Consider the following 20,042-nt stretch of genomic DNA (forward strand, 5'->3'; position numbering starts at 1 on the left):
TTATTAGTAGCATGACCTGAGATAAATACTTCACTTCTTGTCTTCGTTGAGCTGTTCATAAAACAGCAAGGTACCTGTAAAATGCTTGCTGTGGGTTTGCAGGATCTAATGAGCTAAGGTTTGTGAAAGCACTTTGTAGACTCTGACAAGATCTATAGATATGTGTATAAATAGAAATAAACTTTACGTGTATACAAGTAAAACTACATTTGTGTGGCTGGAGGGACACCACACAGCCTACATTCACTCTTGAGTGATTCTGGAGCTGGTGCTGTGTTTGGCCAAGGCCCAGGCAGGCCACACACTGACCCTACAGTGGACGCCACTGGTCACTGCTGCCCCTTGAGCCTCGTGGAGCCTGGATGCTTCTTTTTCTGAAAGAGAAACATTATGGCCAGGCAAGGGATGATTTTGTCCTTTGTTATCATAGATGTTGTCCCATACGCCATCTGTGGAACAAACTCCACCACTTTCTCAGCCACTCAGTCTTCCCATTAAGAACATATGGGGTTTTGATTGGATAGTCTGTGGTCACAAAATCTATGATCTAGGCTCTGCAGTTATGATCGCTGCATTAACATGGCCAAACCATGAAACCTCTGGGGAGACGTGGCATTCCAACTCTAAAGAGGAATCTTCTAGAAATGGAACCGCTGCTACTGAAGTCTTCCAGAAAATCTTGGCTGCCATCATGGAATGGTGGCACTCCAGGGCTGGGTCAGGCAACTGACTGGGGTTGGGGTCCAGGATACTCTACCTCAGGCAGAAAAGAGCACCAGACCTCATCCGACCTCTGCGGACACACCCAGAATGTGCCTGGGTCTTTTATTTCCTCATCGTACCATATGTGGTGCCTCCCCAAGGCTGAGGTTCATAAGTCCCACTCAGAGGGCAGGCCCTTGTCAGTAGCCTACAGTTTCCTGTTGCTTCTTATTGAAGGGATTGTAGGGTTTTACAGTTGTGACCATTTGAGACAGCGGAGCCTGGTGACGGAACACGTCAACTTCCATTTCTTTCCGTAAGACACTATAAAGGGGTGGAGAAAAAAAAAGAAAAAAAGTGATCCATAAAATATACATAAAAATATATAACCTCATCTGTTTTCCAACCAATGACACACATGTGTAGGAGAGCACATAACAGAAAGAGACTGGGAATGATTAATCCTTGTGTGCACTGTTTCATTTATTGTATCATGTGCAGTATATTGTAATCAGTTTCATTGACTGAAAATCTCCCCTGTGCCTAGAATTACAGTAGGTGCTAAGAACAAATAGAATAGAAAATGTAGTCAAAAGGAGGTACTCAAACGTTACAACACAAAGTCTTTATGGGGGCAAGCCTGGGGCAAGAGGCACAGAGAGTCACCTCTCTGGGCTGAGAAAGGACATCCCCCAGAGTCTATGTCAGTGAGGCATTAAGTGAGTCATGATGAAAGCAGGGTGGTAGATAAAGAAGGGGTACAGGGGAGAGGGAGTTAAGATGGCAGAGGAGTAGGGAACTCCTTTTTCAGTCAGTCCCCTGAGTCAAGTTGCATAGGTACCAGACCAGCCTGAACATCCACGGAATCAGCCTGAGACTCAGGAAGATACATCTGGATCTCTAAAAATGAACATCTCCAGCATGGAGTATTGAGGTACTAAGTGGGGAGCCATGAAACTGTGCACAGATATCGGAAGATAAACGGAAGGGGGAGGGAGCCGCCGTGTTTGGGTGCCGGGAAGCTGTAGCCACCTGCATGGGGGAGCGGGCGGACTCATGGACCAGCACCCGCAAGAGAGCAGACTGAGACCGTGAGCCAGGGAACACGCTCGACCAGACTGAAAACCTGAGCTCCGGTGCGCTCACTGGAACCAGACTGAGACCAGGAGCTCCAGGAGCGCGCAGGGGCGGCAGGTGGCTGGCGGTGTTAGAAACAAAAAGGACAGAGATGCGCCGGCCCTGGAAGTGAGGGCTGAGACGCCAGGTATGGGGCGCACATCCCGGGACGCTGCAGGGTTGAGCAGCACCAACAGAAACCGAGTTAAAGTGGCCAGAACATCAGTGGAGAACGGTCGCAATCCCTCTGTTCTGAGACAAGAGGCTGAGATTCGGCCACTGCTCCTCTGACTCTCAGAAGAGGCACAGCAAACCACCAGGGAAAGCCGCCAGTGAACAAAAGCCTGGAAATACCGGCTCACAGTGTGCCCATTCCCATTCCCCCTCGCAGGGGACACGAAGAATCTGCCCAAATAGGGTTGCCTGAGTATGGGCACGGCAGGCCCCTTCCCCAGAAGGCAGGCTGAAAAATCAAGAAGCCCACATACCTAAGATCCCTATAAAACAAGGGCGCACGGCCTGGGTCCCGGTCAATAATTTGAGCTCTGGACAACCCCGCAACCTCTCCTCATCAGAATGACGAGAAGGAGAAACTTCCCCCCCCTCCAGCAAAGAAAAGACAATGAGTCTGTGGCCTCTGCCACAGAACTAATGGATATGGATATAACCAAATTATCAGAAATGGAATTCAGAGTAACAATGGTCAAGATGATGTGCAGACTTGAAAAAAGTATTAACGAAAATGTTAATGAGAATATAGAATCTCTAAGGGTGGAAATGAGAGCGAATCTGGCAGAAATTAAAAATTCTATGAGCCAAATGCAGTCAAAACTAGAGGCCCTGACGTCCAGGGTGAATGAGGCAGAAGAACATATCAGCGAATTGGAGGATGGGTTAGTAGAAGAGAAAGCTAAAATAGAATCTGGACTCAAAAAAATCCACGCTCAGGAATGCAGGTTACGGGAGATTACTGACTCAATGAAACGTTCCAATGTCAGAATCATTGGCATCCCTGAGGGGGTGGAGAAAAACAGAGGTCTAGAAGAGATATTTAAATAAATTGTAGTTGAGAACTTCCCTAATCTAGTAAAGGAAACAAACATTCAGGTCCAAGAGGCAGAGAGGACCCCTCCCAAGCTCAACCATGACAAACCTACGCCACATCACGTCATAGTGCATTTTGCAAATATTAGATCCAAGGATACAGTATTGAAAGTGGCCAGGCAAAGAAATTTCTCACATACCAAGGCAAAGGTATCAGAATTACGTCAGACCTGTCTACACAGACCTGGAATGAGAGAAAGAGTTGGGGGGGGGGCATTTTTAAAGCTCTTTCAGAGAAAAACATACAGCCAAGGATCCTTTATCCAGCAAGGCTGTCATTCAGAATTGATGGAGAAATAAAGACCTTCCAGAATCGCCAGTCATTGACCAATTTCATAACCTTGAAACCAGCCCTACAGGAGATATTAAGGGGGGGTCCTATGAAGGTAAAAAGGCCCCAAGAGTGATACAGAACAAAGTCACAATCGATAGAAACAAAGACTTTACTGGCAAATGGCATCATTAAAATCATATCTCTCAATATTCAGTCTCAATGTAAATGGCCTAAATGCTCCCATAAACGCCACAGGGTTGCAGATTGGATAAAAACACATGACGCATCCATTTGCTGTCTACAAGAGACTCATTTTGAACCTAAAGATTCATTCAGACTGAAAGTAAAGGGATGGAATACCATCTTTCATGCCAATGGACCTCAAAAGAAAGCTGGGGTAGCGCCCTTCAGCAGATGACTGGATTAAGGAGTTGTGTTCCATATATACAATGGAATATTACTCAGCTATCAGAAAGAACGAATTCTCAACATTTGCTGCAACATGGACGGCACTGGAGGAGATAATGCTAAGTGAAATAAGTCAAGCAGAGAAAGACAAATATCATATGATTTCTCTCATCTATGGAACATAAGAAATAGGATGATCGGTAGGGGAAGAAAGGGATAAAGAAAGGGGGGTAATCAGAAGGGAGAATGAAACATGAGAGACTATGGACTCTGAGAAACAAACTGAGGGCCTCAGAGGGGAGGGGGGTGGGAGAATGGGATAGACCGGTGATGGATAGTAAGGAGGTCACGTATTGCATGGTGCACTGGGTGTTATACGCAACTAATGAATCATCGAACTTTATATCGGAAACCGAGGATGTACTGTATGGTGACTAACATAATATAATAAAAAATCATTAAAAAAAAAAGAATAAGATAGTGTCCTTTTGTGTCTCTAACTATAGTCTTTACTTTAAAATTCAATCTGTCTGATATGAGAATTGCTACCCCAGCTTTCTTTTTTTTTTTTTTTAATGATTTTTTATTATATTATGTTAGTTACCATACAGTACATCCCCGGTTTCCGATATAAAGTTCGATGATTCATTAGTTGTGTATAACACCCACTGCGCCATGCAATACGTGTCCTCCTTACTACCCATCACTGGTCTATCCCATTCCCCCACCCATATCCCCTCTGAGGCCCTCAGTTTGTTTCTCAGAGTCCATAGTCTCTCATGTTTCATTGCCCCTTCTGATTACCCCCCTTTCTTTCTCCCTTTCTTCCACTACCGATCATCCTATTTCTTATGTTCCATAGATGAGAGAAATCATATGATATTTGTCTTTCTCTGCTTGACTTATTTCACTTAGCATTATCTCCTCCAGTGCCGTCCATGTTGCAGCAAATGTTGAGAACTCGTTCTTTCTGATAGCTGAGTAATATTCCATTGTATATATGGACCACAACTTCTTAATCCAGTCATCTGTTGAAGGACATCTCAGTTCCTTCCACGATTTAGCTATTGTGGACAATACTGCTATGAACATTGGGGTGCATATGGCCTTCTCTTCACCATGTCTGTATCTTTAGGGTAAACACCCAGGAGTGCAATGGCTGGGTCATTGGGTACCTCAATTTTTAACTTTTTAAGGGACTTCCACACTGTTTTCCAGAGTGGCTGTACCAACTTGAATTCCCACCAACAATGTAGGAGGGATCCCCTTTCTCCACATTCTCTCCAACAATTGTTGTTTCTTGCCTTGTCCATTTTTGCCATTCTAACTGGCGTAAGGTGGTATCTCAGTGTGGTTTTGATTTGAATTTCTCTGATGGCTAATGATTTTGAACATTTTTTCATGTGTCTGTTAACCATTTGTTTGTCTTCATTGGAAAAGTGTCTGTTCATATCTTTTGCCCATTTTTTGATTTGTTTATTTGTTTCTCGTGTATTGAGTTTGAGAAGTTCTTTATAGATCTTGGATACCAGTCTTTTATCTGTAGTGTCATTTGCAAATATATTCTCCCATTCCGTGGGCTGCCTCTTAGTTTTTTTGACTGTTTCCTTGGCTGTGCAGAAGCTTTTTATCTTGACGAAGTCCCACAAGTTCATTTTATCTTTTGTTTCTCTTGCCTTTGGAGATGTGTCATGAAAAAGTTTGATTTGGCTGATTTCGTAGAGGTTGCTGCCTATGTTCTCCTCTAGGATTTTGATGGATTCCTGTCTCACATCGAGGTCTTTCATCCATTTGGAGTTTATCTTTGTGTATGGTGTGAGAGAGTGGTCAAGTTTCATTCTTTTGCATGTAGCTGTCCAACTTTCCCAGCACCATTTTTTGAAGAGACTGCCTTTTTTCCACTGTATGTTTTTTCCTGCTTTATCAAAGATTAGTTGCCCAAAGAGCCGAGGGTCCATTTCTGGGTTCTCTATTCTGTTCCATTGGTCTGTGTGTCTGTTTTTGTGCCAGTACCATGCTGTCTTTGTGATCACAGCTTTGTAGTACAGCTTGAAATCCGGCATTGTGATGCCCCCAGCTTTGTTTTTCCTTTTCAACAGTTCCTTGGCGATTCAGGGCCTTTTCTGGTTCCACACAAATTTAAGGACTATTTGTTCCAGTTCTTGAAAAATGTCCTTGGTATTTTGATTGGGATAGCATTGAAAGTGTAGATTGCTCTGGGTAGCATGAACATTTTAACTATGTTAATTCTTCTGATCCATGAGCATGGAATATTATTCTTAAAGGATGTATCCAAAAAGTGGATATGACAATTATAAATATATATGCCCCCAACAGGGGAGCAGCAAGATACACAAGCCAACTCTTAACCACAATAAAGAGACATATAGATAAAAATACACTAATAGTAGGGGACCTCAACACTCCACTATCAGCAATAGACAGATCACCTAAGCAAGAAATCAGCAAAGAAACAAGAGCTTTGAATGCCATACTCGACGAGTTGGACCTCATAGATATATATAGAACACTACACCCCAGAACCAAAGAATACTCATTCTATTCTAATGCCCATGGAAAATTCTCAAGAATAGACCATGTTCTGGGTCACAAAACAGGTCTCAACTGATACCAAAAGACTGAAATTATTCCCTGCATATTCTGAGACCACAACGCTCTGAAATTGGAACTCAACCACAAGGAAAAATTTGGAAGAAACTCAAACACTTGGAGAATAAGAACCATCCTGCTCAGGAATGATTCGATAAACCAGGAAATCAAAAATCAATTTAAACAATTTATGGAGACCAACGAGAATGAAAATACAATGGTCCAAAACTTATGGAATACTGTAAAGGCAGTCCTAAGAGGGAAATACATAGCCATCCACGCCTCACTCAAAAGAATAGAAAAATCTAAAATGCAGTTTTTATATTTTCACCTCAAGAAGGTGGAACAGCAACAGAGGGACAGGCCTAATCCACGCACGAGGAAGCAGTTGACCAAGATTAAAGCAGAAATCAATGAATTAGAAACCAGGAGTACAGTAGAGCAGATCAACAGAACTAGAAGCTGGTTCTTTGAGAGAATTAATAAAATTGACAGACCACTGGCAAGACTTATCCAAAAGAATAGAGAAAAGACCCAAATTAATAAAATTATGAATGAAAAAGGAGAGGTCATAACCAACACCAATGAAATTGGAAGGATTATTAGAAGCTTTTATCAACAGCTTTATGCCAATAAATTAAGCAATCTGGAAGAGATGGAGGCCTTCCTGGAAACGTATAAACTACCAAGACTGAAACAGGAAGAAATTGATTTTTTAAACAGGCCAATTAATTATGAAGAGATTGAGTCAGTGATAAACAACCTTCCAAAAAACAAAACTCCAGGCCCAGATGGTTTTCCTGGGGAATTCTACCAAACATTCAAAGAAGAAATAATACCTATTCTCCTAAAGCTATTTCAAAAAACAGAAACAGAAGGAAAGCTGCCAAACTCATTCTATGAGGCCAATATTACCTTGATTCCCAAACCAGGCAAAGGCCCCATCAAAAAGGAGAATTATAGACCGATTTCCCTAATGAATATGGAAGCCAAAATTCTCAACCAGATCCTGGCTAATAGAATCCAACAGTACATTAAAAGGATTATCCATCATGACCAAGTGGGATTCATCCCTGGGATACAAGGGTGGTTCAACATTCACAAATCTATGTGTCTTAGATTTTATCCAGAAAGAAAAATTCAAAAATCATATGATTCTCTCAATAGATGGAGAAAAAGCATTTGACAAACTACAGCATCCTTTCCTGATTAAAACCCTTCAGAGTGTAGGGAGAGAGGGTACATTCCTCAATCTCATAAAAACCATCTATGAAAAGCCTACAGCAAATATCATTCTCAATGGGGAAAAGCTGGAAGCCTTTCCCTTAAGATCAGGAACATGACAAGGATGCCCACTCTCGCCACTATTATTCAACATAGTACTAGAAGTCCTTGCAACAGCAATCAGTCAACAAAAAGGGATAAAAGGTATCCAAATTGGCAAAGAAGAAGTCAAACTGTCTCTCTTTGCAGATAACATGATACTCTATATGGAAAACCCAAAAGAATCCACTCCCAAACTATTAGAAGTTATAGAGCAATTCAGAAATGTGGCGGGATACAAAATCAATGCTCAGAAATCAGTTGCATTTCTATACACGAATAATGAGACTGAAGAAAGAGAAATTAGGGAATCCATCCCATTTACAATAGCACCAAAAACCATACGTTACCTTGGAATTAACTTAACCAGAGACGTAAAGGACCTATATTCTAGAAACTACAAATCACTCTTGAAAGACATTGAAGAAGACACAAAAAGATGGAAAAATATTCCATGCTCATGAATCGGAAGAATTAACATAGTTAAAATGTTCCTGCTACCCAGAGCAATCTACACTTTCAATGCTATCCCAACCAAAATACCGATGACATTTTTCAAGAACTGGAACAAATAGTACTTAAATTTGTATGGAACCAGAAAAGGCCCCGAATCACCAAGGAACTGTTGAAAAGGAAAAACAAAGCTGGGGGCATCACAATGCCGGATTTCAAGCTGTACTACAAAGCTGTGATCACAAAGACAGCATGGTACTGGCACAAAAACAGACACATAGAACAATGGAACAGAATAGAGAACTCAGAAATGGACCCTCGGCTCTTTATCTTTGATAAAGCAGGAAAAAACATCCGGTGGAAAAAAGGCAGTCTCTTCAAAAAATGGTGCTGGGAATATTGGACAGCTACATGCAAAGGAATGAAACTTGACCACTCTCTCACACCATACACAAAGATAAACTCCAAATGGATGAAAGACCTCGATGTGAGACAGGAATCCATCAAAATCCTAGAGGAGAACATAGGCAGCAACCTCTACGAAATCGGCCAAATCAAACTTTTTCATGACACATCTCCAAAGGCAAGAGAAACAAAAGATAAAATGAACTTGTGGGACTTCGTCAAGATAAAAAGCTTCTGCACAGCCAAGGAAACAGTCAAAAAAACTAAGAGGCAGCCCACGGAATGGGAGAATATTTTTGCAAATGACACTACAGATAAAAGACTGGTATCCAAGATCTATAAAGAACTTCTCAAACTCAATACATGAGAAACAAATAAATCATAAAATGGGCAGAAGATGTGAACAGACACTTTTCCAATGATGACATACAAATGGCTAACAGACACATGAAAAAATGTTCAAAATCATTAGCCATCAGGGAAATTCAAATCAAAACCACACTGAGATAGCACTTTATGCCAATTAGAATGGCAAACATTGACAAGGCAAGAAACAACAATTGCTGGAGAGGTTGTGGAGAAAGGGGATCCCTCCTACATTGTTGGTGGGAATTCAAGTTGGTACAGCCACTCTGGAAGACAGTGTGGAAGTCCCTTAAAAAGTTAGAAATTGAGGTACCCTATGACCCAGCCATTGCACTACTGGGTATTTACCCCAAAGATACAGATGTAGTGAAGAGAAGGGCCATATGCACCCCAATGTTCATAGCAGCATTGTCCACAATAGCTAAATCATGGAAGGAACCGAGATGCCCTTCAACAGATGACTGGATTAAGAAGTTGTGGTCCATATATACAATGGAATATTACTCAGCTATCAGAAAGAACGAGTTCTCAACATTTGCTGCAACATGGATGGCACTGGAGGAGATAATGCTAAGTGAAATAAGTCAAGCAGAGAAAGACAAATATCATATGATTTCTCTCATCTATGGAACATAAGAACTAGGAAGATCGGTAGGGGAAGAAAGCGATAAAGAAAGGGGGGGTAATCAGAAGGAGGAATGAAACATGAGAGACTATGGACTCTGAGAAACAAACTGAGGCCTTCAGAGGGGAGGGGGTGGGGGAATGGGATAGACTGGTGATGGGTAGTAAGGAGGACATGTATTGCATGGTGCACTGGGTGTTATATGCAACTAATGAATCTTCGAACTTTACTTTAAAATCCAGGGTTGTACTGTATGGTAACTAACATAATATAATAAAAAAACATTAAAATTAAAAAAAAGAAGGGGTGCAGGGAGACAGAGGTGGGAGGGCATAGTGGATGTGGGGAGAGGCTCAGGGTAGGGGTGGGACAATCCACATGTAAGGCTGAGAGTGGGTTTCCCCCTGCCAGTGGGGTTTAGCTGACTGCCCTCACATGACATCCTTAACCTCACATGTCTTAGTTTGCTCATTTAGCCAGCAGGAATAATGCTGTCTACTAAGTCTGTTGTAGGAATTAAAAGAAAATAAAAATAGAGAACACTATACAAATAATGCTTTCCCAACTTCTATTCATACCCTGAAGTGTTCTTCCCAGTGTGGACACAGGTCAAGCCAACTCTCTTGAAAAACTATATACAGCCAGTGGCAATTTTGCTGTGAATTTGCTATTTGAATCCCACACATAGTGTGGTGTTCATATGTGGCAAAAGTTAAAGAGCACACAGCAACTTAAAGTGTTTTTTTTAATGCTATGATTTTTTTTTTAAAGATTTTTATTTATTTGCAAGAGAGAGAGAGAGCATGAGTAGGGGTTGGGGGAAAGGGCGGAGGGAGAGAGAAGCAGGAAGCCTCATGCAGGGCTCAATCCCAGGACCCCAGTATCATGATCTGAATCAAAGGCAGATGCTTCACTGACTGAGCCACTCAGGCCCCCTTTTTTAATGCTATGATTATCATGAAGTCATAATATTTTATTATGTTGTGGAAAATGGCTGTTGAAGTGCAAACTCAAGCTTTTATGCAGGTGGAATTCTGGTGTGAGGGAAACACCAGACTGTCATGGAAACAGGATGAGGAAAAACACCCATGTGCATTCCCTTGTTCTTGAAAAGGGAGATTCACAACATCGGTCTCCCCCACCTCCTGCACCCCTGCCCCTCACTTCAATCTCATCCAGTAATCTCTTTCCTTGCTATTCTCATCTCAATATCAGTCTAAGACACAGTTGTCCTATACACCTTGCTCAAAATGTGTTACTGGGACCACATGGACCACAACCCCTTGGCATCAGCATTCAAGGCCTAAACTTCTTAATCCTGGACCCCCACTGCAGCCTCCTAGGCACAAAGATCCATGGCAAATGCACCAGCCCACCCTCTGTATGAAATGGTGTCAATGGTCTCTTCTCTCCTGGTGGTCTTACCAGGCTTCCTCTGGTGGGCAGGAACATTGTTGACTGGCAACGTTGGAATTGGAGGCTGCTGGGTTTCTTCCCAAGCAGGAGGGAGGGAGCAGTGTTGAAGAGGGAAGGATGTGCTCAGAGGGAAGAATGAACTTTTGGGAGAGCAAGACCTTGTCTTTGGGGGAAAGGAGACAGAAGCAGTGGTGGCAGGAGAGATTCTGATGTTGGGGGAGGGAGGGGAGAATCCAGCAGAACACTTGGAGGTGGGCTACATGCACAAGCAGCCTGAGTGGCCACCACGGGGCAGTGAAGGCTCCTAGCAGCAGTGAGGCTGAATACCAGAGCCGGGGTTCAGGAGTGCCCAGGGCATGTCCATGTGCAGACAGCCTCTCAGAAACAACAGGAAAATGGAGCAGATCAGTCAGACACCATCAGGAGGAAGTTAGCTCACTAAGTTCTCATGATACTCATCAGAGAGAGACCTCGACTCCCACTTTCACAGGGAATTTTCGGCAAAAATACGTTACATATCGTGTCATAAAAATTGAGAGGTGATGCTTCATGATGGAGAACCTCACAGGCCCGATGTTCTCTGATCTCAAGGGCCAGGGGAACTCCTTATGTTAGAAAGAGCTCTTTAAAATCTGAACACTCCACTGTGTTTTCTCACTGCCAAGCCCTAGTGCCTGTCAGATGCTGCCATCGGGGGCAGGCACAGGGATGGAGATCTGGACACCTGGTTCAACACAGGTTGGTTGCTTCCTTGTGAGTGATCCTTGGGTTGCTGCCGCTGTCTGTTTCTAGAGCCTATGTGCACCCCAAGTATAAGACCCCAGAGAAGCCATCTCAGAGGGTCCTCAGTCCCCACTCTGAGACAACAAGATGACAGAGCTGTGGCACTGTGTGTGGGGTAGTGAGCATGGGGCTTCCCAGGGGTCAGCAATGGGCCTAAACTTGGGTTTGAAGGTGTGTCCAAAAGACTTGAGTCTCCTTTTCCCAGGTAGTAACAAGAGTAGTAACATTAATAACAGTAGGAACAGCACCAGTAACATTAGTAACAGCAGGAACAGCACCAGTAACATTAGTAACAGCAGGAACAGCAGTAATATTAGTAACAGAAGGAACAGCACCAGTAACATAGTAACAGCAGGGACAGCAGTAGTAACATTAGTAACAGCAGGAACAGCACCGGTAACATTAGAAGCAGTAGTAATAGTAGCAGTAACAGTGGAGAATGGTTTTCCACTTGGAAATTCAGATTTCTTTGAAATGTAGTAGAACACATTACAGCTAGATCATGTGGCCGGGAAAATGTGCTAGCCCCACCGGGTGTCAGAGACGAGGTCTGAGACACATGGAGAGAAGATGGATCACGAAGGAAGAAGGCAAAGGATCAGGAATGTTCACATTTGCCCTGGAAAAACATCATCAGGTCTCTTCTCACTTATTAACTACCCAGACACAGTGTATGATTCCAGCTTTGTGGACACTATGTTGAAAAGACAGACATCAGAATACATTTAATTTTGCCATTGTTTCTTTAGGCCCTTCAGTGAAATAAAATACATTAATTGTCTAAATTTCCATCAGTTCTGCCTTTGCAAATGGATCTGTGACATTGGAAAAGGTGTCCTGAGAGAAAACTGATTGAATGCAAAATAGTAGCCTAGAAAGCCAATGACCTCCTTTAAAATAGTTCTTATCAGATGGCCCAGAGATTCTAAGCAATCAGCGAACCCAGAATTTAGATCAGTTGATGAAGCGCTCTGTCAGCAGGCACTTCCCTCTGCCCAGTCACTGCCTGAGGAACCAGGTCATGCATACAGGGTGTGCAATGATCTGGGCGCCTCATACACAGGATCACACAAGGTCCTCTATGGTTCCATGGTTGCATGGTGAGGGGCTTCATGTGTGGGATCCCTGGAATAAGCCAACCCTTCCACACACAGCCTGACCCGCAAATATCTGTGAGACTAAGGGCATGAATCCCTTCCTCTGTGAAGCCTTCCTTAGTGCCCCCCATGCAGATCCCCTGGAACCTTCTGTTTGCCTCACTGTCTTGATCTATAAAATGGGGAAACAAGAGCACCACCTTCGTGGGGTTTCTGGGTTGGTAAGATGAGTTGGCAGGTACAAAACACTTGGATAGTCTCGTGTAGAGACAACACTCACCCACGTGAGTGACAATATTAGAGTGACACGCGTCATCCTCTACTACGGTTGTATGTTTCTGGCTCACTGCTAGACTGTGAGCTCCTTGCAAACTGGGTCTAGTTCTTATAAATTCCTGGAGCACCATGAACGTTTCTTGACCCAGTGAAAGAACATACAAATGAACCAGTAAAGGCGTGAGTGAATGAGAGAATAAACAGCCAGACACACTGACCACCAGGGCGCACGAGGCCCTCCCCAGTTGCTGCCTTTCAGAACATGTAAGAAATCCAGTGGGATGGCTTGGACCCCACCTGAAGGTCACCTCCTCAGAAAGCCCTCCCTGACTGCCAAGCTAACTCAGCACCCTGGCCGGGCCCTACCTACTACAACTCCCTGCCTTTTCTTCTTTGCAGCACATGGCACTCTCTGAAATCACTTTATTTCTTCGATTACTTGTACGCATCTGTGCTGTCACCCCAGAATGTAAGCTCCCGAGAGCCAGGATCGTGTCTGTTCAGCCCATGTGCTCGGGGCCTCGAACGGTGCCTGGCCCAGAGTGGATGCTCAGTAAATGTTTGATAAATGAATGGATGCTCTACCAGAAGGAGAAAAGGCACCCTTTGGGGGAGAACCGCCTCCCTCCCCCTCCAAGACACACAGCGACCTACTGGGATAATTTATTTATTTGCAGGAGCCAGCAACTGGACCTGGTTAAGACTGCATTTGCATTTAACACTGTGTCATCTTATTTGCAAGGCCAGGATTTCCATCAAACGTTTTCAGATTTGAGTTATAATGAACAATAATGTGCTGCTTCTCTCTGGCAGCTCCAAATAACGGAGTCCGCAAGAGCCTTCCATCTGACATCTACTGCTTTCAATTTGCAAAATGCTGTTTAAAAATCTATGTGACTTTCCACAGAATGTTGTCTCTTGTGAAAAATAAGGTGGTGATTCACAGGGAGTAAATATGTGTCTCATGTGATGGGCCCCAGGTATCCACGCGTGTTCTGTGGATTACGCAGAAGGGTGATATGGGAGCAAAGCTGTAAGTCCGAGAGGTAAAGACGCTGCTCACTTACATGCTTTAAGTATCTTTGTACGCTCCTTTCAGTAACAGCAGGAAAATGAACGCTCTGTCTTTTGGACTTGACACCCCATTTTTAAAAATGATGTAAATTTACTTAGTATGTAATTGTTCTTTAATGGAATAACCATAATGAGGATCCCCCCCCCGCCCGCCCCCAGTGTATCTGAGCACGTTGAGTAATAGGGCTCAGACTTACCGGTGCACTTCTGAGTCTGGTGATGGGGTTGTTGGTGGAATATCAGAATTTGCTGGGTGGCTGGCTGCAAAATGAACCTTCCCGGTGTATCCTGGGATATTCGCAGAGCTGAAGGAAAGAATTAAAAGAGAGGGGAGAGGGGCAATGAAAAGAGGCATTTGTGAAATAGCCCTGGTCACCAGCACCCACACATGAAAGTAGAAAGGACGACTCTGGAAATTGGGCTGGCAAACAGGAAAGGGTGCAGGCGGGGGCACGCTGACTCAGAGATGCATAGATAGCTACTCTACTCTAGGACTGAAGGAATTTATTTCCAGCCCATGTTTTTCCTATTATTTGAATTTGCAAGTATTTTACATACATGACTCACTGCCGAGCTGTTTCCTAATGAGGGCAGACACAGGTTCTTTACGGAACCGTGTCAAGTTCCACTTTGTTCCACACATGACTCTGTCATGCTAACTCCAGGTCTAGTGGACACACAACTGTGTGCGTGTGTTTAAGATATTATTTATTTATTTGACAGAGAGAGAGACAGCACAAACAGGGGGAGTGGAGTGACAGGCAGAGGGAGAGGGAGAAGCAGACTCCCCACTGAGCAGGGAGCCTGATGAAGGACTCGATCCCAGGACCCTGAGATCATGACCTGAGCTGAAGGCAGACGCTTCACTGACTGAGCCACCCAGGCGCCCCCACACAACTGTGTTTTTAAAATAACATTTTCTTATCACCATTGTAGTGTATTTCTGATTTCACATAATTTCTTGAAATTGCACAGATTTAAACAAGCATTGGCTTGTTCAGTGCAATCCCACATACTCTTTTTCCTTCCCTGTCCTTCTCCCACCAGTGAGAGGGGAGAGAAGACAGCCCGGGAACATAGGGGAAGGTCCTTCACTGTAGACATAAACTCCCTCTCTAGAAAGGCAAGCAAATATTCCAAAGAAGTATTTTTTTTCTAAAGATTTTATTTATTTATTTGACAGAGATAGAGACAGCCAGCGAGAGAGGGAACACAAGCAGGGGGAGTGGGAGAGGAAAAAGCAGGCTCCCAGCGGAGGAGCCTGATGTGGGCCTCGATCCCACAATGCCGGGACCATGCCCTGAGCCGAAGGCAAACGCTCAACTGCTGTGCCACCCAGGCGCCCCTCCAAAGAAGTATTTTAATAGGCTGTTCAGAGGCATATGAATAATGACTAATATTTTTGTCATTTCTATAGCACACAAATGTTTTGAAAGAAATTCTTTGCTGAGGGAGAGGTGAGGCTGAGCTCCAGGGCAGAGCTGTGTGGGCCCAGGCCCCAGTGCTGCTCATGACCTGTGGCCATGGCCTCCGGAGCCAGGGATGGTAGGGAATTTAAACAGTATTTCAAGGAGCAAGAACCCACTATGTGCAAACCCTGACGTTCACTCAGTTAGTACGTGATCTTTGTGGACTTGAACTCCTAGTGTCCTGTCGAAGCTAGAACCTCAGCATTTCATGTGTGTTTGGGAGGGAGAAGGACGGCAGCAGCCATCATTCATATGCCAGCAGCGAGGAAAGGGCCAGACAACAGGTTGTCACTTCCGCTCACTCACTTCCCATCCCTGGGCCTTTTCTTTGGGAGTGTGACATTTCTCTGGCGTTGGTCCCCGTTCTAGATGGATGTGCAGACAAGAGGCAATGCACCAGCAGCCACCAAACCTCTGTCCAGGGTGAAGGAATGGCTCTTCTTGGGTCTCTTGCTTATACCCACGGCCTTCACACACACACACACACACACACACACACACACACACACACACTAAGCCAAAGAACATGTCCAGGATCCATTTGCCATAGGAGAACATTTGGAAATAGGGGGCATCAGGGAGGTTGGTTCTTAGAGTGGCAGGTGAGGAGGCAGATGGAAGAGAGTGGGGTGGGGTTTTGGGTGTGGGCTCAAGGGTCAGGGCTCTGATTCGAAGCCCATGACTCCACTCATCAGCTCGCAGGACTGGACCGCAGATGTAATCTCTCAGAGCCTCGCTGCCTCGGCCATGCAAGGGGGTAAAGACAGCAATCTCAAGGCCTGCATAAGGGTGCCCTGAGATTCCAGCTGTGATCCTGTTTGGTGGGGAAAAGGTATCAGTTCCTGGTGCAGCCCCTCAGTGTCCCTCCACGCTGGGTCATGGATTGTGGTGCAGACCTTGGTGTTCCCTCCACACGTGGATGGTGGCACAGACCCTCGGGGTACCCCCGGGAGTGGATCATGGCACAGCCCCTTGGTGCTCTGTTCCCCACATGTGGACCATGGATCATGGTGCAGACCTTTATGCATGGAACCCTTTATGCATGGAAACACTCCTGACAGAGCCCCTCTGTGTCCCCCCCCGACATGTGGATCATGGCACAGTCCCTCGGTGACCCTCCACGCATGGTTGGTTATGTGTTAATATTCGGATGCTAGAGAAAAAATTATGTACCAGGCAGGAGTTGTATTAATAAACCCCACCTGTGTCTTGCAAGTGACAAGTCATAGCCTTGCTGTGACTATAGGTGTTGAAGCACCAGCTTCCAGGCAGCAAAATAGGGACACCTGACGCTAACAGAGTGAAGGGAACTTGCATCAATGGTAATCACAGAAGAAATGTGTACACCTTATTGGATCTTGGGAGACTAGGAAAATGAGGTAGGGAACGAGCAGGGAAGCCCACTGCATGGGGAGCCGGGCCTCTCTTCCAAGCCTGACTTGACCCTTAACCAACTGTGAGTTTTTCCTCCAGGGATGGAAGCCTTCTAGGCCCCAGCCCAGTCCCCCTGCAGCAGGGAGAGAAGCCCATCCATCTCTTCATGGTTCATCCCAGGTTGAAGGGGGTTCAATGAATGTGAAGGAAGCCAGCAAACCTTCAGCATTTAGTAGGGGCTCAACTAACTGTAGTTGAAATACAAGATTTTAAGTATTTAATATTTTAATGAGAAATTTACAAAATAGGAGCTTAATAGGTAGAGAATGTGAAGTTTATCCAGCACAGTAGCTGAAAAGATGTTCCAACAGTGGTTTCCAAATGTCCCCACACACTGAAAACTCACGGGGATTTTTCAAAGGTACCCATGCCTGACTCCCAGCCCTCAGACATTTTGATTTAATTGGAAGGGAGGTGTGTGACCCGGGAATTGGGGTCTTCAAAAGCTCTCGAGATAATTCTAGATAAGTGGTACATTGAAGTTTGGAAATCCCCACGTCAGAGCTACATTCTCAGGTTTGTTGGAGGGACCTGGGTGATCAAATCAGTGTTGCCAAATTCTAGACAGTGCCCTTTAGGATTTCCTGGAATTTTCTTGAAGAAGTGTGGCTGTATGTCAGAGAGGTAACCAAAAGCGGGGCAAAATTATTCATGTGTCTGTCTTTCCCCCAAACATTCTCTAAAGCTTCCATGCATGTTACAGAGGAAATCCCCTTCCTCTGTGTGAGATGTTTTTTTTCCACTGCCTCTAAAACACCTGCAGAATTAATATGCCTCTAAAGTCATGGCCTTCCATGAGAGCAGTTAAGAAGTTGAAGATGGAGGCGAGTGGTTTGTCAATCAGGAGGAGAACATGGTAGAGAACATCATACAGCTCTGTGAGCCTGGTGGCTTGGATGCAAAGTGATACTATACACTGCGTTATAATGATGATACGATGTTATATTACATCACATCCAATAACAACAAACCACGAGCCAGGAGCCCACAGTAAAGATAAGCCACTTAGGCTGAAGAAATGAATTCAGTTGCATAATGAACCAATTTTGAAATTTGGCCAAATATTTGAAAGTGAAAGTCCAAACCCACGGCACTTCTAAATCTATTCCATTTACCCCCCTTTGCAGGGATATGATGGGGGGACTTTTTTCCATCTTCAGTGCAACATGTTGACCTCTTGTCAATAAGAAAATAGTCTCTGGGGGACACTCTACAGCCCTGCTGCCAAGGGGTCACGTGGTTTTCTAAAGGGAGGAGAGAAATCTATGAAAGGAGCTAAAATGCATGGCTTTTAAATGCATTTCCAGATTGGTTCATGGTCAAAGACCCCTCTCCCCCACTTAAGGAGAATAGAGAGAAGCTGGGGCTCATTTAAATATAAGACAAGTCTTCACTGTTTGCCTTTGCTCTATAGTTTCCAAGCCTTTGAACACCTTCTGGTGTATCCCGATTCCTGGAGTAAGCCGGGATTTTGTTCAATACTTGGGTACGTGGGAAGACATTATCACCTAAATTTTCAACTAACTGGTTTTGTTCAACCTAGCAAAATAAAATAGAAAATAAAGAATTTTAGACTATAAGGAACTTAACGTGCCTCTTAGAAAAGGGAGCACAGAGCATGTGTAATTAAAAGCTAAACAGGAAATAAAGAAGAAGAAACTGTGGGAAGAGCAGGTGGTGTGTAGAATACAGGTCGTGTGCAGCACGTGGGCTGGGATTTCAGCCCTCAGACAGCTTCTTCGCTGTTCCACGGACTCATGCTCACTGAGCCAGAGCTGTATCCCAGGCTCTGTTTTAAACACTGGCGTGAATTGAGTTAATCCTCACAAGACCCCGTGTTGTGGGTCCTAGAATCATGCCTGTCATGCAGATGAAGGAATTGAGGTTTTAGAGAAAGTCTAAGCGATGTGTCCAGAGCCATTCGAGCTGGTGGGGGGCAGAAGTACCCTTACCCAGATGGCCCGGATGGAAGGAGTGCCAGCCTTGCTGGGAGATGTCCCCCATGCACTCACACCCAGGGTCCCTGCCCTAGGCAGGAGAGATCTACTACCTCCGAGTGGTCGCATTTACTCAGGGCGTGGGTGCATGTGTGAGTTCAAGTCAATTTGACGATCTTTCTTTGAGAGCTGTTAGGTGTCAGGTACACGTCCATGCAGAAATCAGCCAGGCCTGCTCCTGACACCCTTCACATTAATGAGAACATTTTTAAACGCACGTGTAGAGGTTTGAAGAACCCAAGTGGGGTGAAGACCACTAATGCAAAGTAAGGGGGCTGGGCGAATGAGAGGGCAAAGAGGCCGGCATTGAACCCGGGGCCTGCCCCTTCCAGCCATGGAGTCTTAGACAACAGAACAGAAGCTCTCAGAGCCACACTGTGCTCTGGTCAGGGGACTGTGGCTCCCCTGGAGGGGCAGGGCAGGGGTAGGGGTTAAGGCTGGCCCAGGGGAAGGGGGGCGGGTTACGGTAGAGCCTGGGCCTTTGGGAGAGCCAAGAGAAGGGAGCTGCAGAGCATTCTCAGGGTGCCCACAGCTAGAGGAGAAAAGGAAGGGGGGGCCTTGAGCTTTGATTTGCTTGTTTTGACTGCTGGGTGAGAAATCTAAGTAAGACCACAACCATTTTGGACATTGGGTTGTGTTTCTCAGAACGGAAGATATTTGGGCCCCAAGATCTATTCAGGAATTACAGTTTTATTATTATCCTCATAGAGTACCCATACTTGTTTTTCCTCTGTTCTTAGAATCTCCCAGAAGGGAAGGGGACACAGAAATAACCCAGAGGCTTCGAATGCCAACAGGGCTGGAGCCCAGGAACCCCCTGTTGGCCAGATGCAAAGACGTGTCCTTGTGGGTACACAAGAGCTTGCTCTGGGGGTTAGGTGGCCCGTCTCTCAGTCTCTCCTAAGATGAGTGCTCTGGGGCTCTTTACATCATGCCCTCTGGCCTCAGCCTCTTCATCTGTAAAACGGGGACTGAACCTGTTCTCGCGCCTCTGGCCCCATCACACTATTTTGAAAAACAAATGAAGGACTAGATGTGAAAGTCCTCTGAAAAGGCAGAAGTCGGCTAAGGTAAGGAACTACTATTCATAGCCTCATTCTTGAACCTGGG

At 44.8% G+C, this 20,042-nt stretch overlaps 1 protein-coding gene across 1 annotated transcript in view; it reads right to left on the bottom strand.

Moving 5' to 3' along the window:
- Window positions 1-847: 847 nt before the first annotated feature.
- SPMIP7 (sperm microtubule inner protein 7) overlaps window positions 848-20,042 on the bottom strand; it is a 71,025-nt gene continuing 51,830 nt past the window's right edge. Inside the window, exons 9-10 of the mRNA XM_026501842.3 lie at window positions 14,230-14,337; window positions 848-1,026 (exon numbers count right to left, since the gene is read on the bottom strand). Coding sequence (XP_026357627.1) covers window positions 903-1,026; window positions 14,230-14,337 — 232 coding nt within the window. The 3' untranslated portion in view covers window positions 848-902. The remainder of the gene's footprint in view (window positions 1,027-14,229; window positions 14,338-20,042) is intronic.

Source organism: Ursus arctos, unplaced genomic scaffold, assembly GCF_023065955.2.
Source record: "Ursus arctos isolate Adak ecotype North America unplaced genomic scaffold, UrsArc2.0 scaffold_3, whole genome shotgun sequence".
NCBI classification, from domain to species: domain Eukaryota; kingdom Metazoa; phylum Chordata; class Mammalia; order Carnivora; family Ursidae; genus Ursus; species Ursus arctos.